This window comes from Microchirus variegatus (genome assembly GCF_963457635.1).
Source record: "Microchirus variegatus genome assembly, chromosome: 17".
NCBI classification, from domain to species: Eukaryota; Metazoa; Chordata; class Actinopteri; order Pleuronectiformes; family Soleidae; genus Microchirus; species Microchirus variegatus.
The window spans coordinates 7,808,135-7,827,003 of record NC_139818.1 but is presented as its reverse complement, the minus strand read 5'-3'; the positions used below and the strand labels follow the sequence as shown (position 1 = coordinate 7,827,003).

Sequence of the window (18,869 nt, the reverse complement as noted above, 5' to 3'; positions counted from 1 at the left end):
AAAAACAAAACAAAAAAAACAACATATGAACCCCACAACGTGATATCCCAAACAACCATTTCCCCCCTCACCACCCCTCAGCCAGTCCAACCCCAAGCGCTAAAAGTAATGTCAGGAGGCCTGCTCCTTTTCCAGGAAGGAAAGCAGTGGTCGCCAGATCCCTTCAAATTGTTCAGTTCTGCCTTTTATAGAGTATCTGATCCTTTCCAGATGAGAGGTGTCCATCAGCTCTTTTCAGTGTGGGTACCTCTTTCCCTTTCCAACACATCAGAATCAGCTTCTTGGCTTTGATCAATCCATATGTCAATAGAAGCGACACTCTTAAAGATCTCAGCACGTCTGAAATACCCAGGATTATTAGAACTGGATCAGGTTGTATCTGTATTTTAAATATTTTTGAGAATAAATTGAAAATATCAACCCAGTAGCCTTCTAATCTGGTACACATGGCAAAACTGTGCAACAGATCTGCTTCTGTTATCACATAAAGGTGAAATTTCAGGAAAAATGTAGTGTAACTTCACTTTTGAATAATGGATTCTGTGTAGAATTTTGAATTTAATTAAACGGTGTCTAGCATTTAAAGAGCAGGTATGGACATGTTCTAAGCTAGAGTTCCAGGTGTTATCAGTGATTTGTTGTCCAAATTCCCTCTCCCATTCAGATTTAATCTTAGTCATATCAGGGTGATAAATACCTTCATCGAAACGTTTCATCGATTCATTAATTGATCGTCCATTAATTATGACCGAAACTGTGACTCGCACTGAGAAGCCTGATCTTTCTTTATATTTATGCTTGGATATGATACATTTCGATTACATTACCCTATATTCCCAGTTAGTTCCCATAAATGCCCATTAATTCCCATTATTCCCATGGAAAGCTTCAAATATGGAATATTTCCCAAATTCCGCAGCTTAACTTCCCATGGAAATTTTATTTACTGTAAATTTTCCACCCCTTTGCAACCCTACTCGTTAATTATTGTGATAAAACATCCGAAGGTTAAAGATGTAGTTTTGCTTCTGAGAGAACTGAAGAAAACAATGAGATAAAAGAAGAAAACCTTGGTCAAAATCCTCCACAGCAATTATGTCTTGGGTCTCAGTGTGTTGCATATTTTTCCCGCAAAGTGAGAGCTGTGACATGTAATGTTCAGTCAAAGCCAAATATGACATGGCACAAGTATCTTTGTTGAAAGCGGCTATTTCAGTGAACAGTTGGAAAATCAAGTGAATAAATAATAAACACAGCTTTCTTCACCTGGTTCATGAATAAGTCATCAGCTATTCAAATAATAAACAGGAACTGTATTGATATATGCGATATGGTCTAATTCCATATCCAATTTAAAAATATATCGATATATTTTTTATATCGATATATCGCCCAGCTCTAATTGCAATATATATACTGTTGTTGTTGTTGAGGCCCGAGCCCTAATTTGCATTAAGGTTGTTGCTGATTATTCAGTGTTGGTGACGATTGTTTTACAGAATATAAACATTGTAAAGATGTGATCAGACACATGGCTGATTTTCAGCCAATTACATGTGTTTCCCAGTAGAGGGCAGTGGTGGATAGTGAATGGATTGCGGTGAAGGCAACAAAAGGCTCTGCTTGTATTAGATAAAAAGGGTGACAATTAACTATAAGGTGTCTTTTCACTTCTATTTTTAAATTGATCAAGCCAAGCTTCAGCGTAGCACGTGAGTCAGTTTTGTATGTATGAATCCACTGTTGAATTCTTTACACCTGGTGGTACACTTACGAGAAAATTACTTCTATTATTCTTGTCTCTATTATTATTATTATTATCTACTATTCTCTTGTGCTGTTTGGTTCATCTCTGCATTTGTAACTTAAAAATTACTTTAATAGAAAACATTGATTTTTTCATGGGCACATTCAGAAAGATGAGTCCTAAATGAAGTGGCAGGCTGACACATCAGTCCTCGTTTCCTGCTTTTTTAAATGAAGTAAAAGAAAGGTGGCTTTTTCAGAGACTATCCTCCCAGAGGAAGGAGTCGTCCTGCAGCACTTTGGCTAATTTCTCATTGAACGGCATGTAAAAGTCTTGCAGGATCTCTCTAGTGATGGGCAGCATGGGACCCAGGTCTTTGTCAGCCTTATGCCTGGTGTTTACCGCTTGTCTCCAGGTGATTTGTGATTCTTTTTCTTTTGTCAATGGGCCTGGAAAACACAGGCAAAAAAGCATTGAATTTACAAGATTGCAACAAGAAAGAACCGAAGTTATCCAATGCAGTGGTACACAAGAAATGACAAAATATTACAAAACAGTTAGGTTTTTAACTTTTCACATCTGTTAGGGCTGCACGATAATTTGTTGAAAAATTGTGACCATTCTAAATGACAACGATTCTTCTGCATTTTATTTCATGAGCTGCATCACAAATAAGCAATGCAGAGTTTCTCACCCCAAACACAGCCTTGTAGTGATTCAGTGGACGCGGAAGCCCGTCTGCAGCGCAGAACATAGGATAAAGTGTGTACTAAGGTTGGTGACGCAAACCCAGGTGGTAGCGACAAGAATCACACAACCGCCCGACCCGAGCTTGTGCAGAAAAAAGGTTCGCATTTGGCCCACGATTGCAGGCTTTCAGCAGGGCTGTCGGTAAATACGCCGGACTCCTCTGTTGAATGATGAGATTTTAGACATTTCCTTTGCTAAATGTCGGATGTTAACCCACATTTTCAGGATTCTTTTTAACAGATTTACAGTTCGGCATTGTTCGGTTTGATTTTTTTGCCTCTTCCTGTGATGGCACTCTGACGATGTCACGCACTTCCCCCGGTTATGACGTCACGAGCTGAGCTAGTGGGAACACGCCACATAGCCTTATGCCACTACAATAATAATAACCATAGGCCCATTATGCAGGGCCATGTTCAGAGCCTAAATAAATCACACTGTTTGGCACTTTACTTGAATTGAATGTTTCTATTCCTTTGTTCATGAGCCAGAGAATCGTGACCTCAATTCTGAGCAAAACAAATCGTGATACACATTTTTTCCAGAATCGTGCAGCCCTAGCCTGTATGAAATTGTTAGATAAATTTCCCACATCAGTAAAGTTTAACCAGCATAAGGTTTACTGCATTTAATACTACTCAATTTATAATCTACAGTGATCAATTTTATATCCTACTAAATAGGAGTCAGGGATTCCCCCAGTGTATTATAAGCCTGGCAGCCTGAACTCCCCGCAACATTCACTTCACAGCAGAGAACATTATCTCTCTTTGAGCAGTTAACAAAAGACATCAGCTCATCTGTTATGATGCATCTGTTATTCCTTTAATTGCAGCGTTAAAGCGTCTTCTTTCACAAAGATTAAGACCACGGAGTGAAAACGATGAAAAGTGCGCTCTGCTCTTCAGAGTCTGTCACCGGCGTTTTACTCAGATCTACACGGATCACCTGCACTTCATCGTGACTGTACTCCTTCATCCTCATAAAGATCATTATTCTTATGTGGGGATTAAACACGACTTAAAGGGACACTGTTTAGTATTTATGGGTTTATATAACCCAAAATCCACTTTTTAATACATATTATGTGCTCCTGCATTGTCTAGTCGTTGTATAATAGTTCTTGTTTCATTTTCGTAGTGTTTCAAAAAGTCATGTAAAATAACATGGTCGCGGGCCGCGGTTGCATAGCCACTGTTAGCAGCGAGACGCCATGTTTCTACCGGAGCCTTTAAGGACAAACGCGAGAGAACAAATCAAGCGTCGCTTTACTCGTAGCGGAAGTCCCGCCTCCACTCTCGCCGCTTCGTCTGCTACGGCCGCGGTAGCTCGCCCTCTCCCTCGCCTCACGAACCTCATCTGCTGACATGGAGAAAGACAACGAGGACGACATTTGACCAGCTGCGGATACTGTAGCGCTCAGGGAAGGGAGGGGGTGAGCAGAGGAGCAGTTCTTTGTTGTAAATTTCAGCCTCTCCTCTAGATGGCACTATAAACTACTTACTACACCTTTAAGCGAAAAAAAATTATATTTATTTAATTTCAAGAGTGTTTTTTTGCAAGACTCTATAGTTGGTGTTTAAGTATTGTTAATAAATGTCTTACAATAACACATAATAGTCATAATTAAACATTTCCAGTGAACTTTTAATTTATTTATTTATTTATTTTACAGAAAAACGCCGTCGGCCGCCAGTGGGCCCGAGAGATACCACCGGGCTTAGCCGGTTTTCTGGGGGAAACCCTGGGAGTACAGGAAAGTAACTTGTCACATGTTAGGACGTGTTGGTCACTCACCTAGGTTAAGAAAATCAAAGATTTTGTGCATTGTGTAATTCATATTGGAACGGTCTTCCAACCTCAGAACCAGAATCTGCTTCTTGCTGAAGAGAGTCAGCCAGTCCATTAAGAACACTATGTACAGGCCAACGAGCAATCTGACCTGAGCACACAAGCAAAAACAATCAGTGGGAGGTAATCAGGCAGTCTCCAAGTTAGTGTGAACATGTGCTAATGTCAAAACAGAGAACGATGAAGAATACAGAAGATTCACAATTGTTACAAACCTGCATCATAAACAATGTACCAGAAACCTCATTTCCCCCACATGGCTTTATCACCTTTACTTGTCTCTCATTAGTAATAACTTTGTAAAGCAAAATTGATTAACATTCTGTAGTTCTACTTTGATAATAATATAAATTTAATTTAATATAATATAATATTTGGTTGCATACATTGACCACTGATCTCTTTCCAAGATTTCACTGAAACATTTGTAGCATCACTCTTATTAGGTTGTTGAATTCTCCTGTGACTTATGACGGCAGAGCAATTTTTTGGCATAAATGCTTGTTACTGGGAAAGGTATTACCTCCATGTCCTTTCCCCTCTTTAGTAAATCTGAAAGGCCCTTCAGAGTAGAGGATTACAACCCAAGTAATTATTGCCTGCTTAATTCAATTTGGTATAACAGCCAATGGATATGTTTTTATTCTCTAATCTGAGCTCTAAAACTTTTATCGAGGACAGCTGGAATGCTTTTCACATGGTCTAATAACTCTGAGGAGAAATTAGTGGATGGGCAATTAGGCCAGCAGCAGAGAGTAAGCATGCTCCCACAGGGCCATAAAGCTCATCACTGGCATTTGGAGAAGAGGACTTTTTAATAGAAGGCAGCCTGGAGGGGGAGGCCAAAAGAGGACGGTCCACACTCCTCCTCCCCTTCAACTCAAGGCACTGTGGGAAAAGCTGGCCAGGGGCCCTACACTAGGGCCCTGAACTGGCTGGTCCACTGGTAAACCATTGTTTTTAAGCACAAAGAGAGGCGATAGCTGCTGCACTTCTCAGTGGCTCAATAGTCCTACCAATCCTTTTCATGGAATAGGCCCTGCAAGCTGTAAAATGCTTTAATGAGGTGTGAATTTCACTCCATTTGTCTTTATCAATCCTTTTCACCATGTTTCTTTCCACCAGCTAACATGCTAGTTGCTAATGCCCTTTTTTTTCTGCAAGTTCTGAGACAAAAGTAGGAAGGAGGGTACACTCACTGGCTTTGACTTGAAGACAGCTCTGTTGTACACACACCAGTGCATTGTGTTCTCTTTAAGGCACCGCTCAAATATCTGCAGTGATTCTGACACCCTTACATGGAAATCCTCTGCAGACTTGTTGCTTTGAGTAAAATAAAGGTACTCGGAGTATAACCTGTAAGACAACAGAAACGGTCAGTAAACACATTTGATCATTAGTTGGACAATGATAATTTACATTTGATCTGCACACTGACTGCAAGGCTACTCATTGTGTTTCTGGCTCTAACATATTTTTGCACTGACAATATTTCATGCTGCTAAAGAAAGATCTATCTTAATGCATATAAAACAATGTGCAACTGAGACAGTAGGGTCAACAATAGGGCTGATTATAGTCAAGCTTCAGATCAGTATTTGCTGTTATAAAATGTGTATAATAATGATATGCCATTAAAATATGAACTACTGTACTTGAATGAAACCTTTTCTTGGCATAAAGGAAATAGAAAAAAAAGGAATAGCAATTCATTTACGGACAATTTGTTTTGGCAGTAAAGTTGACTGACTGCTGCTTATGATTCATGTGTCTCTCATAAAACAAAGGCCAACCCATTTGCAAGCATTATCTTATTATTATTATTGGCTTATATGGGAAAAATAATACAGGAGACGCATGAACCATATAAATTGTTTCTACAATACAATTCAGTATGAGATTATATGGCATTCTCTTAAGTAAAAATCAACATTAACTGCATGAAGTGATCCCAGTTTAGACCGAATGCTTCAGGCAGTAAGCGATCCATGCGTCTAATAAAGGTGTCATCATGTGACAACCAGACTGTGTAAAAGGCAACAGCTCTTTTGTTGCCTATAAACAAATAAAGTATCTTCCTGTATCTGCAGTATAAACCGTCATGGTGGAGCCACAACGATGGCAGTATGTGTCAGGTTTGTCAATGTGGGTATTTTAAAGCAGGTTTGTATGAGAAGGCACTGAAACTTTTTGCTCCCACCTTTCCCCTGGTTCCCTGAGCGTAACGATGAAGCGGGCATCGGGCTGCAGGGCGTGAATGAGGTCCTGGGTAAGGATGTCCTTCCCTGACTGTTTGTAATCCCACATGTAGGATGGACTGGCTTCTCCTGCAAGATACAGATTGATAATTAGTAAAGTATATTGACTGCTTAAGAAGTATAATTAAATGTTGGCCATATGATTCAATTGTGATATTGAAATGGCAAAAAAGTGGGGAGAAAACATATTAATTTTGCCAATTATGCCTCAAACACCTTGAGCACCCATCCATCCATCCATTATCTACCGCTTTTTCCTCCACCAGAGGGTCACGGGGGGTGCTGTGCCTATCTCAGCAGACATTGGGCGATAGGCGGGGTACACCCTGGACAGTTCGCCAGTCCATCGCAGGGCCACATATAGAGACAAACAACCATTCACTCACACCTACGGTCAATTTAGAGTGACCAATTCACCTAATCCCCATATCTCATGTTTTTGGACTGTGGGAGGAAGCCGGAGAACCCGGAGAAAACCCACGCACACACGGGGAGAACATGCAAACTCCTTGCGATAGGCCCTTGTTCCGAAGTTGTTCCAAACGGGGCTCGAACCCAGGAACCCGGGTCTTCTTGCTGCAAAGGCAAGAGTGCTAACCACTACACCAACCGTGGGCCCCATCTTGAGCACATTCAAGAAAATAAATAGTTGATTAACTGCGGCACATTTTCACAGCAAAAGTTATTTGTTCGATCTTATTTACCCCTTGTTTAATATTGATTGTCTCATCAGGCTTTCTTTATTTAAAAACAACAAGGGGGTACTGCAATAAGCTGCAAATGCATGACATTTTTAATGTGTTCATAAATCTCCTCATTTGAGAGTGTAACTAACACTCAGACAGTAAAAACAAAAACAGCATAATTATGTGTCCAGCTGTGCACAAAAATGTGGAATGAATGCAACCAACACAGTGACAATATGAGTGTTCAATTTTCATAGTTGGACAATCTTTTCTCCAACGGTTTAACAGCAGAAACTTGAATCCGGCTGAGCTGAGCCTTCATTATTATCTTAACTGTGATGCTGTGGTGTATCTAGTCATACTATAAAGCAGGCTTTGTCTGCCTCATTTTCTGAGAGAAAGGGATGATAGCCAGGACCCATATCCTGTGATGACCATGGCAAAACCAGACGACTGCTAGTTCCTTTCTGGCTAATTGATACACACTTTGATCAAGTCTACTTAAAGGTCTCCACTCTCTCTATGTCCATTAAAAGAGCTTATTTTGGTCCATGGGGAGAGGCTATAATAGGGCAAACAAATGGAGGAGCCAGGATGACGGTGCCTCTGGTGTTTTACAGCAGCTTGGTCTTGGCTGGTGGTTTCAGAGAGGCAGAAGCCCCCAATTCTGGCCACAGGCCTTGCTGGGCTCTCCAAGGGCATGGTGTGAATACTGAACGGGACTTTGGCACACTCCCACCCCCTTTACAAGGATTATTTGTTTTAAGAGGAAGACAAAACGGGGTGGCAGGCTAAGCTGCACTCAATGCACCAACTCAGTCCAGTGTGAAAAGGCTATTGTTGAAATTAAGCAGTTCTTCTTCGCAGCTGAGCAGTCCTTTCAGATCACATTTGGATGAGGGGGAGATGACAGAGATGGATGAAAGCAAGAGGAACAGGAAATGTCTGTGCAACTAAATCTGCTAAGAGATTTCTTATAACACAATGGTGGATGGTGTTTTACATGCTATCTCAAATATCATCTGCTTAGTGAAAGGCTGTGTTTTGATTTATATTTTATAAGAATGGATAGATTGTATCGGGATGGTCATTGAAGGTCACTGGAACCTCAGTTTTTGTTCCAAAGTCCAGGTCCAGGATCAGGTTTCTCTTAAAGGGGCTAAACATTCTTCCTAAGGACATGTGTGGTCGTTACAAAACTGCAGCCACATCAGTATGCTCATGCCTGCAGGGACCCGTGGCAAATGCAAGAGAGCGTTCTGGGCTCTAGCCAAAACAACGACAGAGGAGACTGAGATATTTTATTCATGGACAAGATGCACACTGATGAGGTAACTAAAGCAACACTCTAATCTTGCTTTCACATCAGTAGCTTTCCTTTTTGGCCTGACAGACTGAGCTTGATAAAACTTTCTTTTGCTTTTCATTCTTCAAGTCTGACCTAACTCTTGAAGACAATGAGGGAGGTTGGGGAAGGTCTATTTATTTAAGTCATGCTTTGATCTGTTCATTCATTGGCATCCCTTTAAACTCGTACTGAGACATTCTACACTCATTATAGAATGTTTAAATATGTACTGTACATGAGATGAGAGATGTCGGCCATGAAATCTAAGGCACCAATTTTTCACTATGTTAATGATTTGATCATTCTCTACACAGATGGCACATTTTTTTATTTAAAAAAAATAAATAAATAATAATAATCAAATGTCACCATAGAATGTTTACCACTGAGTCTGTAATGACGCCTACCTGTGATGATGTTGGCCTGGCTGGGTCTTCCACTGGAGTTTGCCATGAGTTTGCCCTGGATTTGGTAAGCAGCTTTATCGAACAAGTCCAGGTAGCTCTCCACTGGGATGGGATTATTAGGACCTGGTTGGTGAAAGAACACAGATCATAAACACACTCAGTAGGCTACACTAATGTGAATCATTGACTGGTGCATATTTTTCATTTTTTGCTTGGATTATATTTTCTGATGCTACAATACTAAGATTAGATGGAGAACGTCTCTTCTGAGTGATCTGATCAAGTCCAGATCACGTCTTAATGGCCACAGAATCATGGAAAGCACATTTGGAGGTGGTTTGAGGACATATGTGGTCACATTCCTTAGCTGCTGTATTAGCAGGATCTTTCCACAGGCTATTCAGTGGCTGGCCCTTCAGCTGACATAGTATCGCAACAGTATAGAGCTGAGCAATACAACGATAATGATACGGTATGTATCGCGATAGACACTTCTGCGAGATCAAGAAAAAACTTTCAATAAAGTCACTCAACTTTGTTAAAAAAAAAAAAGAAAACAGAGAAAATGTTGCTTCCATGCTTGCAGCCTGTAGAGTGGTCAGAGCCTCTGGAGTTTGAGTCAAACAACCAATCACTGAACAGTCAAGTTTGGATGCGCCGTCCTCTTAAAGTGTGAGCACTGTCACGCCAATGTCACCTACAAATTACACCAGACGACCGTACCCACCAAGAGCTTAGTATTTATTATCAACAAACTTATTCTACCCTCTTCGGTGCTGGTTTACACGCACTGCACGGCAATCAACATCATCTGCCGATGTAGTGCATTGTAAGGTCAGATTTTAGATTATGTCATGCATGCCTACATGCCTCAGGGGTTTCTGCATCGTCCTTATTGCTGCATGACCTAATAAAATCTAAGTTCAGTTCAGCAGGGAACACTGGCTCTGTTTAGTTTTCAGTGTTTCCAATTAAGGGACAATGTCAAGTTAATGCTTAATTGCTTAATGTAAGACAGCACAATGTGTTTCCCATCTAAGCTGATGTGGTTGGCAGTATAATTACAATTTACTTGGCAGTTGTGGAGATACAGTGTAGGACTTTGGAGGGTCTATGCAGCATAAGGGTAATGAGGAAACTCGGGCATCTGTAACATTCAGTGATGCTTTGATGGTGTTGCAATAGAAAACCTTTCTCTGTTAAGCAGGGAAATCTGATTTAAAATCTCTGGTGAACTCCCCAAACAGCCAGCCTGCAGCATCATTCCTTTGATATGAATGAAGTGTCTCACAGTTTTCAAATGTCTCTTCTCTAAGAAAAGTTTGAGCGTGGATAGCATCAAATTACCTTTTCACAACATCGTCCGAGTGGAAACTCTGGGGGAATGAAATCAACAACTACAAAACAAGACTGTTAGAATTTAGAGTGTTCCCAAAGGATGTCTTAAGAGAAAAGTGCTGATTTCCAGTGTACAGCCCTGAGGGGAACGCAAGTGACAGCAAAGCTGAAAGCATGGGGGATTGCAGGCAGCAATAACTGAGAGGGACCTATGTCCATGAGATGCACGCATTTGCCGCTATGCAGCATCACAAGACTGCAGAAAATTCTAACTGTAAGTGCTGCGACAGACAAATAGAATAAAATAAAATAAAAACCCTCCACACCCCACAGTGTTAAGATGTGCAAAAAATGATCAATGCAAACCAAACACTGCAGAAATGAATGCAGACAAAATAGGTGTGTGAGCTTCAGTGGGATTAGTTAGTCAGCAGCTGGATGATCTATGAGGGCCGTGTAGGCCATAATTCCTTTTTTTACCTCTCACATACGCAATTTTACCTCACACGTTCACAATTTTACCTCTCACATACAATTGTTTTAACTCTCACATACTCTCTTTTACCTCTCACATGTAATGTGTAAAAACATTTAATGTGTGAGTTAAAACATTTAATGTGAGCGGTAAAAAACATTTAATGTGAGCAGTAAAACATTTAATGTGTGAGGTAAAACATTTAATGTGAGCGGTAAAACATTTAATGTGTGAGGTAAAACATTTAATGTGTAAGGTAAAACATTTAATGTGTGAGGTAAAACATTTAATGTGTAAGGTAAAACATTTAATGTGAAACACATTAAATGTGTCACTTATTCTGAAGCTCACTGAGGTATGGCTCTGTCAAAATGACATACTGTAGAAGGTCACATTTCACACTTTAAATACCCTTGGGCTCTCATTATTGTATACCAGCCTAGAGGTCTTTTACCACAGCAAATTATAGTTGTCTCTACTCACCAAACCTCTCGCGGGTCCACCACTGCGGCTCTTTAATTGTGCTTGACTGGATGTCCGGGTGCATACTGATTCTGGCATACAGGTCTGTTGTGCCACACTTTGGTTGGCCAAGGATATAGAAATAGGGAAGGCATCGCATGCGGTAGAGTTTCCCATTGCGATGCAACAAGTGCTCTTTGAAAGTTGTTCTCAATTGCTGAAACTCAGTCTGGAGCCTGTACCTGCTAGCCCTGTATGGGTCCAAAGTGACATTCTCAGTGTATTCCTCATACCAACAGGGGTTCTTGACACCAGGAAGGAATTTTTGGGGGATGACGGAAAATATCTGTGTAGGCAAAGAAAGACAGCTGCATCAAACTTCAACATTACCAAAAACCATAAATAATCATGTCAAGTTTGTACAAGGGTGCAAATATCTCAAGGAGTAGACTTGTAGTAATTGAGTTACTAATAAAACATTATACTCAAAATTAAAGGGTCAACCGATGGTGATCAATAGGCTGATAGAATCACGACAGGTTGAAGCATTTAAAGGTAGCTGAAATGGCGACCCGCCACTCCTAAATGAACGTAGAGGAAACACCGGGATAACAACTGAATAATGTTTAAAAAAAATTGTTTTTCTTCTCCAGTCATCTAATGACACGGGAACATTTCCCGATAATATGAAAATAGTGAAAGTGCTGCCATTGTTCAAAAAAGGCGATGCGCATGAGTTTACAAATTACCGACCAGTCTCAATACTACCACAACTGTCTAAAATCCTAGAGAAACTTTATAACAACAGGTTGGACAACTTCATCAACAAACACAGTCTGTTAGATGACAGCCAATATGGATTCAGAAGCAACCGCTCGACAGCTCTGGCCTTGACTGAATCAGTTGAAATAATTACTGATGCGATTGACCAGAAACTGCATTCCATAGGGATCTTTATTGACCTGAGAAAAGCATTTGACACCATTAACCATGAGATCTTGATAGCAAAACTAGAGAGATATGGTATTAGAGGTATAGCACTGGAATGGGTCAAGAGCTACTTACGCAATAGATCCCAATACGTCAAGATAGGTGATCTGCCAAATAGAACGAGTGATGACATGTATAGTCGCATGTTATCATTCAACAGCTGGCTGTCAAGGTGGTGCCCTAACAATAACGTGGGCTTCACACAGAACTGGCAAAGTTTTTGGGGAAAACCTGGTCTTATTAGACGGGATGGAGTTCATCCCACTCTGGATGGAGCTTCCCTCCTTTCCAGAAATATGACAACGTTTATTAGAACCAAAACGTGACAACAAGCAGTCGGGACCAGGAAACAGAGTTGCAGTTTAACACGCTTCTCTGTGCTCCCACTCGTTCAGTCGCCCCCTATAGATAATGACTATGCTATATATAAAGATAAAGCTGTATATGAACATAGATTTAGGATTAACACAGTGTCTGCCTCTAGGGCTCCATACATTAGACAGTCACGGAGAAACAGGAGAGGAGTCATTCATAGTAACCTCGTTAGAATAAACACGAGGACATTCTCCGAGCCGAGAACGAACAGTTTTAAGTGTGGTTTGTTAAATATTCGTTCTCTCCGCTCAAAAACGTTGCTTGTGAATGAACTGATACACGAACAGGATTTTGACTTGCTCTGCTTAACAGAAACATGGCTTCAAGTGAATGATTATGTATCTATAAACGAAGCAACGCCTCCTTCCCACACCAATGTTCATACCCCTAGAGGAAATGGCAGAGGTGGAGGGGTCGCAGCTATATCTGACTGTATACTTTCGCTCACCTCTCGACCCACGTGTACTTATGAATCATTTGAGCACCTTACTCTAAGTCTGTTAGACTCAAGTATTAAACAGAATAACAGACTCCAGCTTATAGTTGTATACCGACCAGCGAACTCCTACTCCGACTTTTTAAGTGATTTCGCAGATTTTTTATCTGATTTAGTTCTCTGTTCAGATAAAATCATCATAGTAGGTGATTTAAATATTCATGTGGACGTAGCCAATAATAGTCTTGGCTCGTCTTTTAAGCTTTGCTTGAATCAATTGGCTTCAAGCAGCAGGTTAACAAACCAACACATCGTCATGGACACACACTTGACCTTATCTTGACGTATGGTATTGACATACGTAACTTGGTAGTATTTGATGAGAATCCTTTGATATCGGACCATTGTCTGATCTCATTCGAGGTTGTACTTACTAATGTTACTGATCCTAAACAGCAGCATTATTACAGTCGCTGTTTATCCGACAGTTCAGTTGAAAAATTCACTGAACAGCTCTCGTCTGCCCTCCAGCCATGTTTTATCACAGAGGATGACTATAGAAACATCACTCCCACGGAACTTAATGGAATAGTGGATAACACAAATTTAACCTTGCAAACAGTTCTAAACACTGTTGCTCCTCTTAAGAGAAAGGTTATCACCCGGGACAAGTCTGCCCCATGGTACACAGCCCAAACTCGAGCGTTAAAGCTCAGTACACGGAAGTTAGAAAGAACGTGGCGTTCCACACATAATGACAGTCACTATGTCTTGTGGAAGAACAGTTTTGATATATATAAAAAAGCTCTTAGACATGCAAGAACTTCTTATTACTCAGAGTTAATAGAAAAAAATAAGAGCAACCCCAGGTTCCTTTTCAGCACTGTAGCCAGGCTGACGGAGAGCCATGATACAACGAATCCATCGATCCCTCGATCGCTGAGTAGTAATGACTTTATAATATTTTTTAACGATAAGATAGAAACGATCAGAGATAGAATTACCAACCAGTTTAGTACAGCGAGCCTAGACTTAATTGCGGCTCCAGCTTTACATGTATTGAATCATTTTATTCCTATAAGCCTCCGGGAGCTGACCTCACTGGTCTCCTCCTCTAAACTAACTACATGTCAGTTGGACCCTATACCAGCTAGACTCCTTAGAGAGGCTCTACCACAAGTTGGAAATATTTTACTAGATCAAATAAATATGTCTTTACTGAGCGGCTGTGTCCCAAAGGCCTTTAAGATGGCAGTAATTAAGCCATTACTTAAAAAGCCTTCTCTCGACAGTAGCATTCTGAGTAACTATAGACCGATCTCAAACCTTCCTTTTATTTCAAAGATTTTAGAAAAAGCTGCAGCCACACAGTTGTGTAATCACCTGTGTAGCAATAATGTATTTGAAAAGTTCCAGTCTGGGTTTAGAACCCACCACAGTACAGAGACTGCACTACTTAGAGTAAAAGATGATATTCTTATGGCCTCTGAAAAAGGACTGGCTTCTATACTGGTTCTGTTGGATCTCAGTACAGCATTTGATACTATAGATCATGAGATCCTGCTACATAGACTAGAACAAGACGTTGGGATTAGAGGATCGGCACTTATCTGGTTCAAGTCCTATTTATCGGACAGATTTCAGTTTGTTAGTGTAAACGAGGAATCCTCCATACTCACTAAGGTTAACTACGGAGTTCCTCAGGGTTCTTTGCTTGGACCTATTCTTTTTACCCTGTACATGCTGCCATTAGGCAACATTATCAGGAAACACAACATAGATTTTCATTGTTATGCAGATGACACTCAGCTATATGTATCTGCACGACCGGACGACCCAAACCCATCTATTAAACTCCAGGATTGTCTCATAGACATACAGACGTGGATGACTCGTAATTTTCTGATGCTTAACACAGAAAAAACTGAGGTCATGGTCCTTGGGCCAAAAGATATAAGAGCAGCACTTGGAGCTCTAAACCTAGGCAGTAACACTCCAGTCCCTTGCACTACAGTAAGGAACCTAGGAGTCCTGTTTGACCAGGATTTATCGCTGGATGAACATATTAAGCATATATGTAGAACAGCCTTCTTCCACCTTCGCAACATCAAGACAATTAGAAATATTATATCAAGACAAGACTCTGAGAAACTTATCCACGCCTTTATAACCTCCAGGCTGGATTACTGTAACTCCTTACTGTCTGGATGTCCTAGTAAGTCCCTGAGAAGCCTCAACTGGTCCAGAACGCAGCAGCACGGATACTGACTCGAACCAGACGACGTGACCATATAACTCCTGTCCTGGCTTCTCTTCACTGGCTCCCAGTGAAAAGTAGAATCGATTTTAAAATACTTCTACTTACATACAAGGCCCTGAACAATCAGGCACCTTCTTACATTTGTGACTTAATCACTTTATATCAGCCGAATAGACCGCTGCGCTCCTTGAACTCAGGTCTACTGGTTATTCCTAAAATAACTAGAAGTAGAATCGGTGGTAGAACATTTAGCTACCAGGCTCCTCTCCTGTGGAACCAGCTTCCGCTTTCAGTCAGACAGTCTGACTCGGTCTCTGCCTTTAAGGTGAGACTGAAAACCTACCTTTTTAACATAGCCTATAGTCGAAGCTAGATCAGGTATCTCCTGATTAGAATAGTCTATCTTATGCTGCCATAGGCTTAGACTGCTGGGGGAATTTCCCATCATGCACTTAGAATGAGCACACAGACTTTGCACGAGCCGCACTTTCTCTACCCCGTCCTCGATTTTTCATCCCTCACCACTTACCCGATGTACCCCCATGAGATGTAGCACATAAATCTACATATAGCACATCTCTAACTGATTTTAATCTCTTACAGTTCTGCTGACACCAGTGAACGACATGAGGTCAGGACAGGAAAGAAGACTCCGTCATCCTCAAGTCTCTGACCACAACAGTCTTCACTACAGGCTGTGATAAACCCAGTGATCCAGATGATCCTGGCATTTAAAGACTTTTTCACTTTTTATTCTTGTCATTGTGTATTGTATGTTTTGGGTAACATCTACTGCACGTCTGTCCGTCCAGGGAGTGGATCCCTCACCTGTGGTTCTCCCTAAGGTTTCTACCCTTTTTCCCTTTTACAAGGGTTTTTTTTTTTCCCTGGTAGTTTTTCCTTACCCTGGTCGAAGGTCTAAGGACAGAGGATGTTACCAACCCTGTGAAGTCCCGTGAGACAAACTATGTTTTGTAAACTGTGGGCTATATAAATAAAGATTGATTGATTGATTGATTGATTGATTGATGAAGTGTCGTACTGCTTGGACATAGTATGTGGGGTCCCGCAGGGGTCAGTTCTGGGCCCAAAACTGTTTATACTATATATAAATGACATATGCAAGTGTCCAATATTCTGAAATTAATATTATTCGCAGATGACACAAATATCTTCTGCTCTGAGGATGATTTGAATCAATTAGTGGAAACAGTCAATAATGAAATGGCCAAAATTCAGGTGTGGTTCAACATAAATAAATTTTCCACTGAACTTGGAGAAGACTAAATATATGCTGTATGGGAAAAAGAGCCACAAGAAGAGTATCAATATTCATGTGAATGGGGTGGACATTGAAAGGGTTAAGGAACATAAAGTGTTAGGTGTGATTATTGAAGAAATGTTAAGTTGGAAACCGTATATAAGACAGTTAAAAACTAAACTGGCCATGAGTGTGTCCATACTATGGAGGGTGAAAAAGCTAGACCATAATGCTCTCTATCTATTATACTGCACACTGATCTCTCCTCACCTCCACTATTGTGCAGAAATTTGGGGGCACACATGTAAAGGGAACACGCACCCACTGCTGATACTACAGAAAAGAGCTCTGAGAATTATACATTATGCCAGTTACAGAGAACATACAAATCAATTATTTATCGAATCGAAAATACTTAAACTCTATGATGTAAAACGTTATCGTGCAGCACAGTTTATGTACAGGGCGGCTAACTACGGCCTCCCTCATAACCTTCAAATACTTCTCCAAACCAGAGAGCGGGGACTCCACCTGAGGGGGAACTTAGTTTTCAGACAGAGGAAAGTGCGGACAACACTAAAGTCTTTCACCATGTCGGTCACGGGGGTCAAGCTGTGGAACAATTTAGATGACGAGATCAAAAGTTCAGCTACGCTGAGAGTGTAAAAGGACGTATGTAAACATGATTATGACTGGGTACAGGGCGACCCAGGAAGATTGTGGATGAGGTCATAGTCAGATATCTGTTGACACTGTACGGAGATAAAATGACGGAATGCCTTATGTAACATGTAAACGTATAAAGCTGCTATTGCTGCTGTGACGTCAATATTGTCAAAAGATAAGAAAATAAGAAAAAGAAGAGAAAATAAGAAATACCATTTTCTGTGGTAATGGGGGCCGGACTAGATAAGCTTTGCTTCTCCCGCTTTCCCTTTCGGTCGTGTGTATGAATTTAAATGCTGATGTGTGCAGATGTTGATTACCTGTCATGCCCGAAATAAACGATTCATTCATTCATTCATGACTACCTTATTAGCTGTGCTTCAATTACCACAAGATGACACCATTGTTGTCATGTTTTATGTATTACACAAAGTTAAACACATTTCGGAGTCATATACGACTGTATACTACTGCCTGTGCAATTACTTTAACCATAAATTTTTAACCTTCATAAAAAAATAAATTGAATTAGAAAATGCAGCCTGTGGGCCATATTGAACCGTATGTACAGTGTGTACAGACAGGAATACAGATTTGAATCTTCTTTTCACTGCACATTCATTTACAGCATATGACATATCTGTGATTGTCAGTTAAAAGAGAGATATTATCATGCTGCTGTATGATGTTGAGAAATGGAGATTAAACTCTGAAGTAGTCATTACTAAATTAATCTGATAAGACTATTACATTTTTGGAATATTGGCATCAGTAAGATGTATTTGAGTACATTAAATAAGAATTAAGATGGATATACAGTGTTTCTTGGGTACTCACATGTGGATCACTATTAACCACCGCCTTAATCTCTGGGATCTGTCGACTGCTCTGAAACTCCAACTTGGATGTGATAGACTTGACCACCAGTTTGATGTGTGCGTAGTCTTGTGTGGGTAGTTTGATGTGTGCGTAGTCTTTGACTGAGGAGAGGTTAAAGGCAAATGGGTCGGGGCTGACAAGTCTGCTGTAAGGTGACAGGCTGAGGAAGAGGCCCTTCTTGTCTCCTGTCAGAAGGTATGAAATAATGATGAGGAATGTGACGACAAGTCCGACTAAGAAGCCAAAGAGATGGATCTTGGTGAAGCAGCTTTTGGTCATCCAGCTCTGCAGTTTCCGTTTCACCTCCGTGACCGCAAACGGGTTCACGTCCTCCATTCCTAGTGAGAAAGACAAACCTTCTTTTTAAAAAATGACTCGCAGTTCTTGGATTTTATGCAATGCCGTGACAAAGAATCAGACTGCCTCATAGTCACATCCTGTTCAAATGCTGACTTGCATTTTGTGTCATTTGGGAACTAGTTGACCACCTGAGCTGTTCTTTTCATTTTGAGTGTAATTCCTACACCCCCAGAGCATGTGTCCACATTGTCTCCAATGACATAGTAATGCTGCTTTATAGAACTGTTCAACCATTACCCTGCTCTGTTCATGGAGTTGTTGCAATATAACCTTAGGCTGAACATTGATAGCAGAGAAAAACAGTGACCGCTCTGAATATA

General features: G+C 40.7%; 1 protein-coding gene across 1 annotated transcript; it reads right to left on the bottom strand.

Moving 5' to 3' along the window:
- Positions 1-2,002: 2,002 nt before the first annotated feature.
- Positions 2,003-18,525, bottom strand: LOC310938848 (carbohydrate sulfotransferase 15-like; the record flags this gene model as incomplete). Its single annotated transcript, XM_083903475.1, has 7 exons — positions 2,003-2,196; positions 4,295-4,439; positions 5,548-5,704; positions 6,549-6,675; positions 9,048-9,170; positions 11,344-11,668; positions 18,148-18,525. 7 exons carry the CDS (start codon positions 18,523-18,525, stop codon positions 2,003-2,005), a joined length of 1,449 nt encoding a protein of 482 aa, XP_083759601.1.
- Positions 18,526-18,869: the final 344 nt, after the last annotated feature.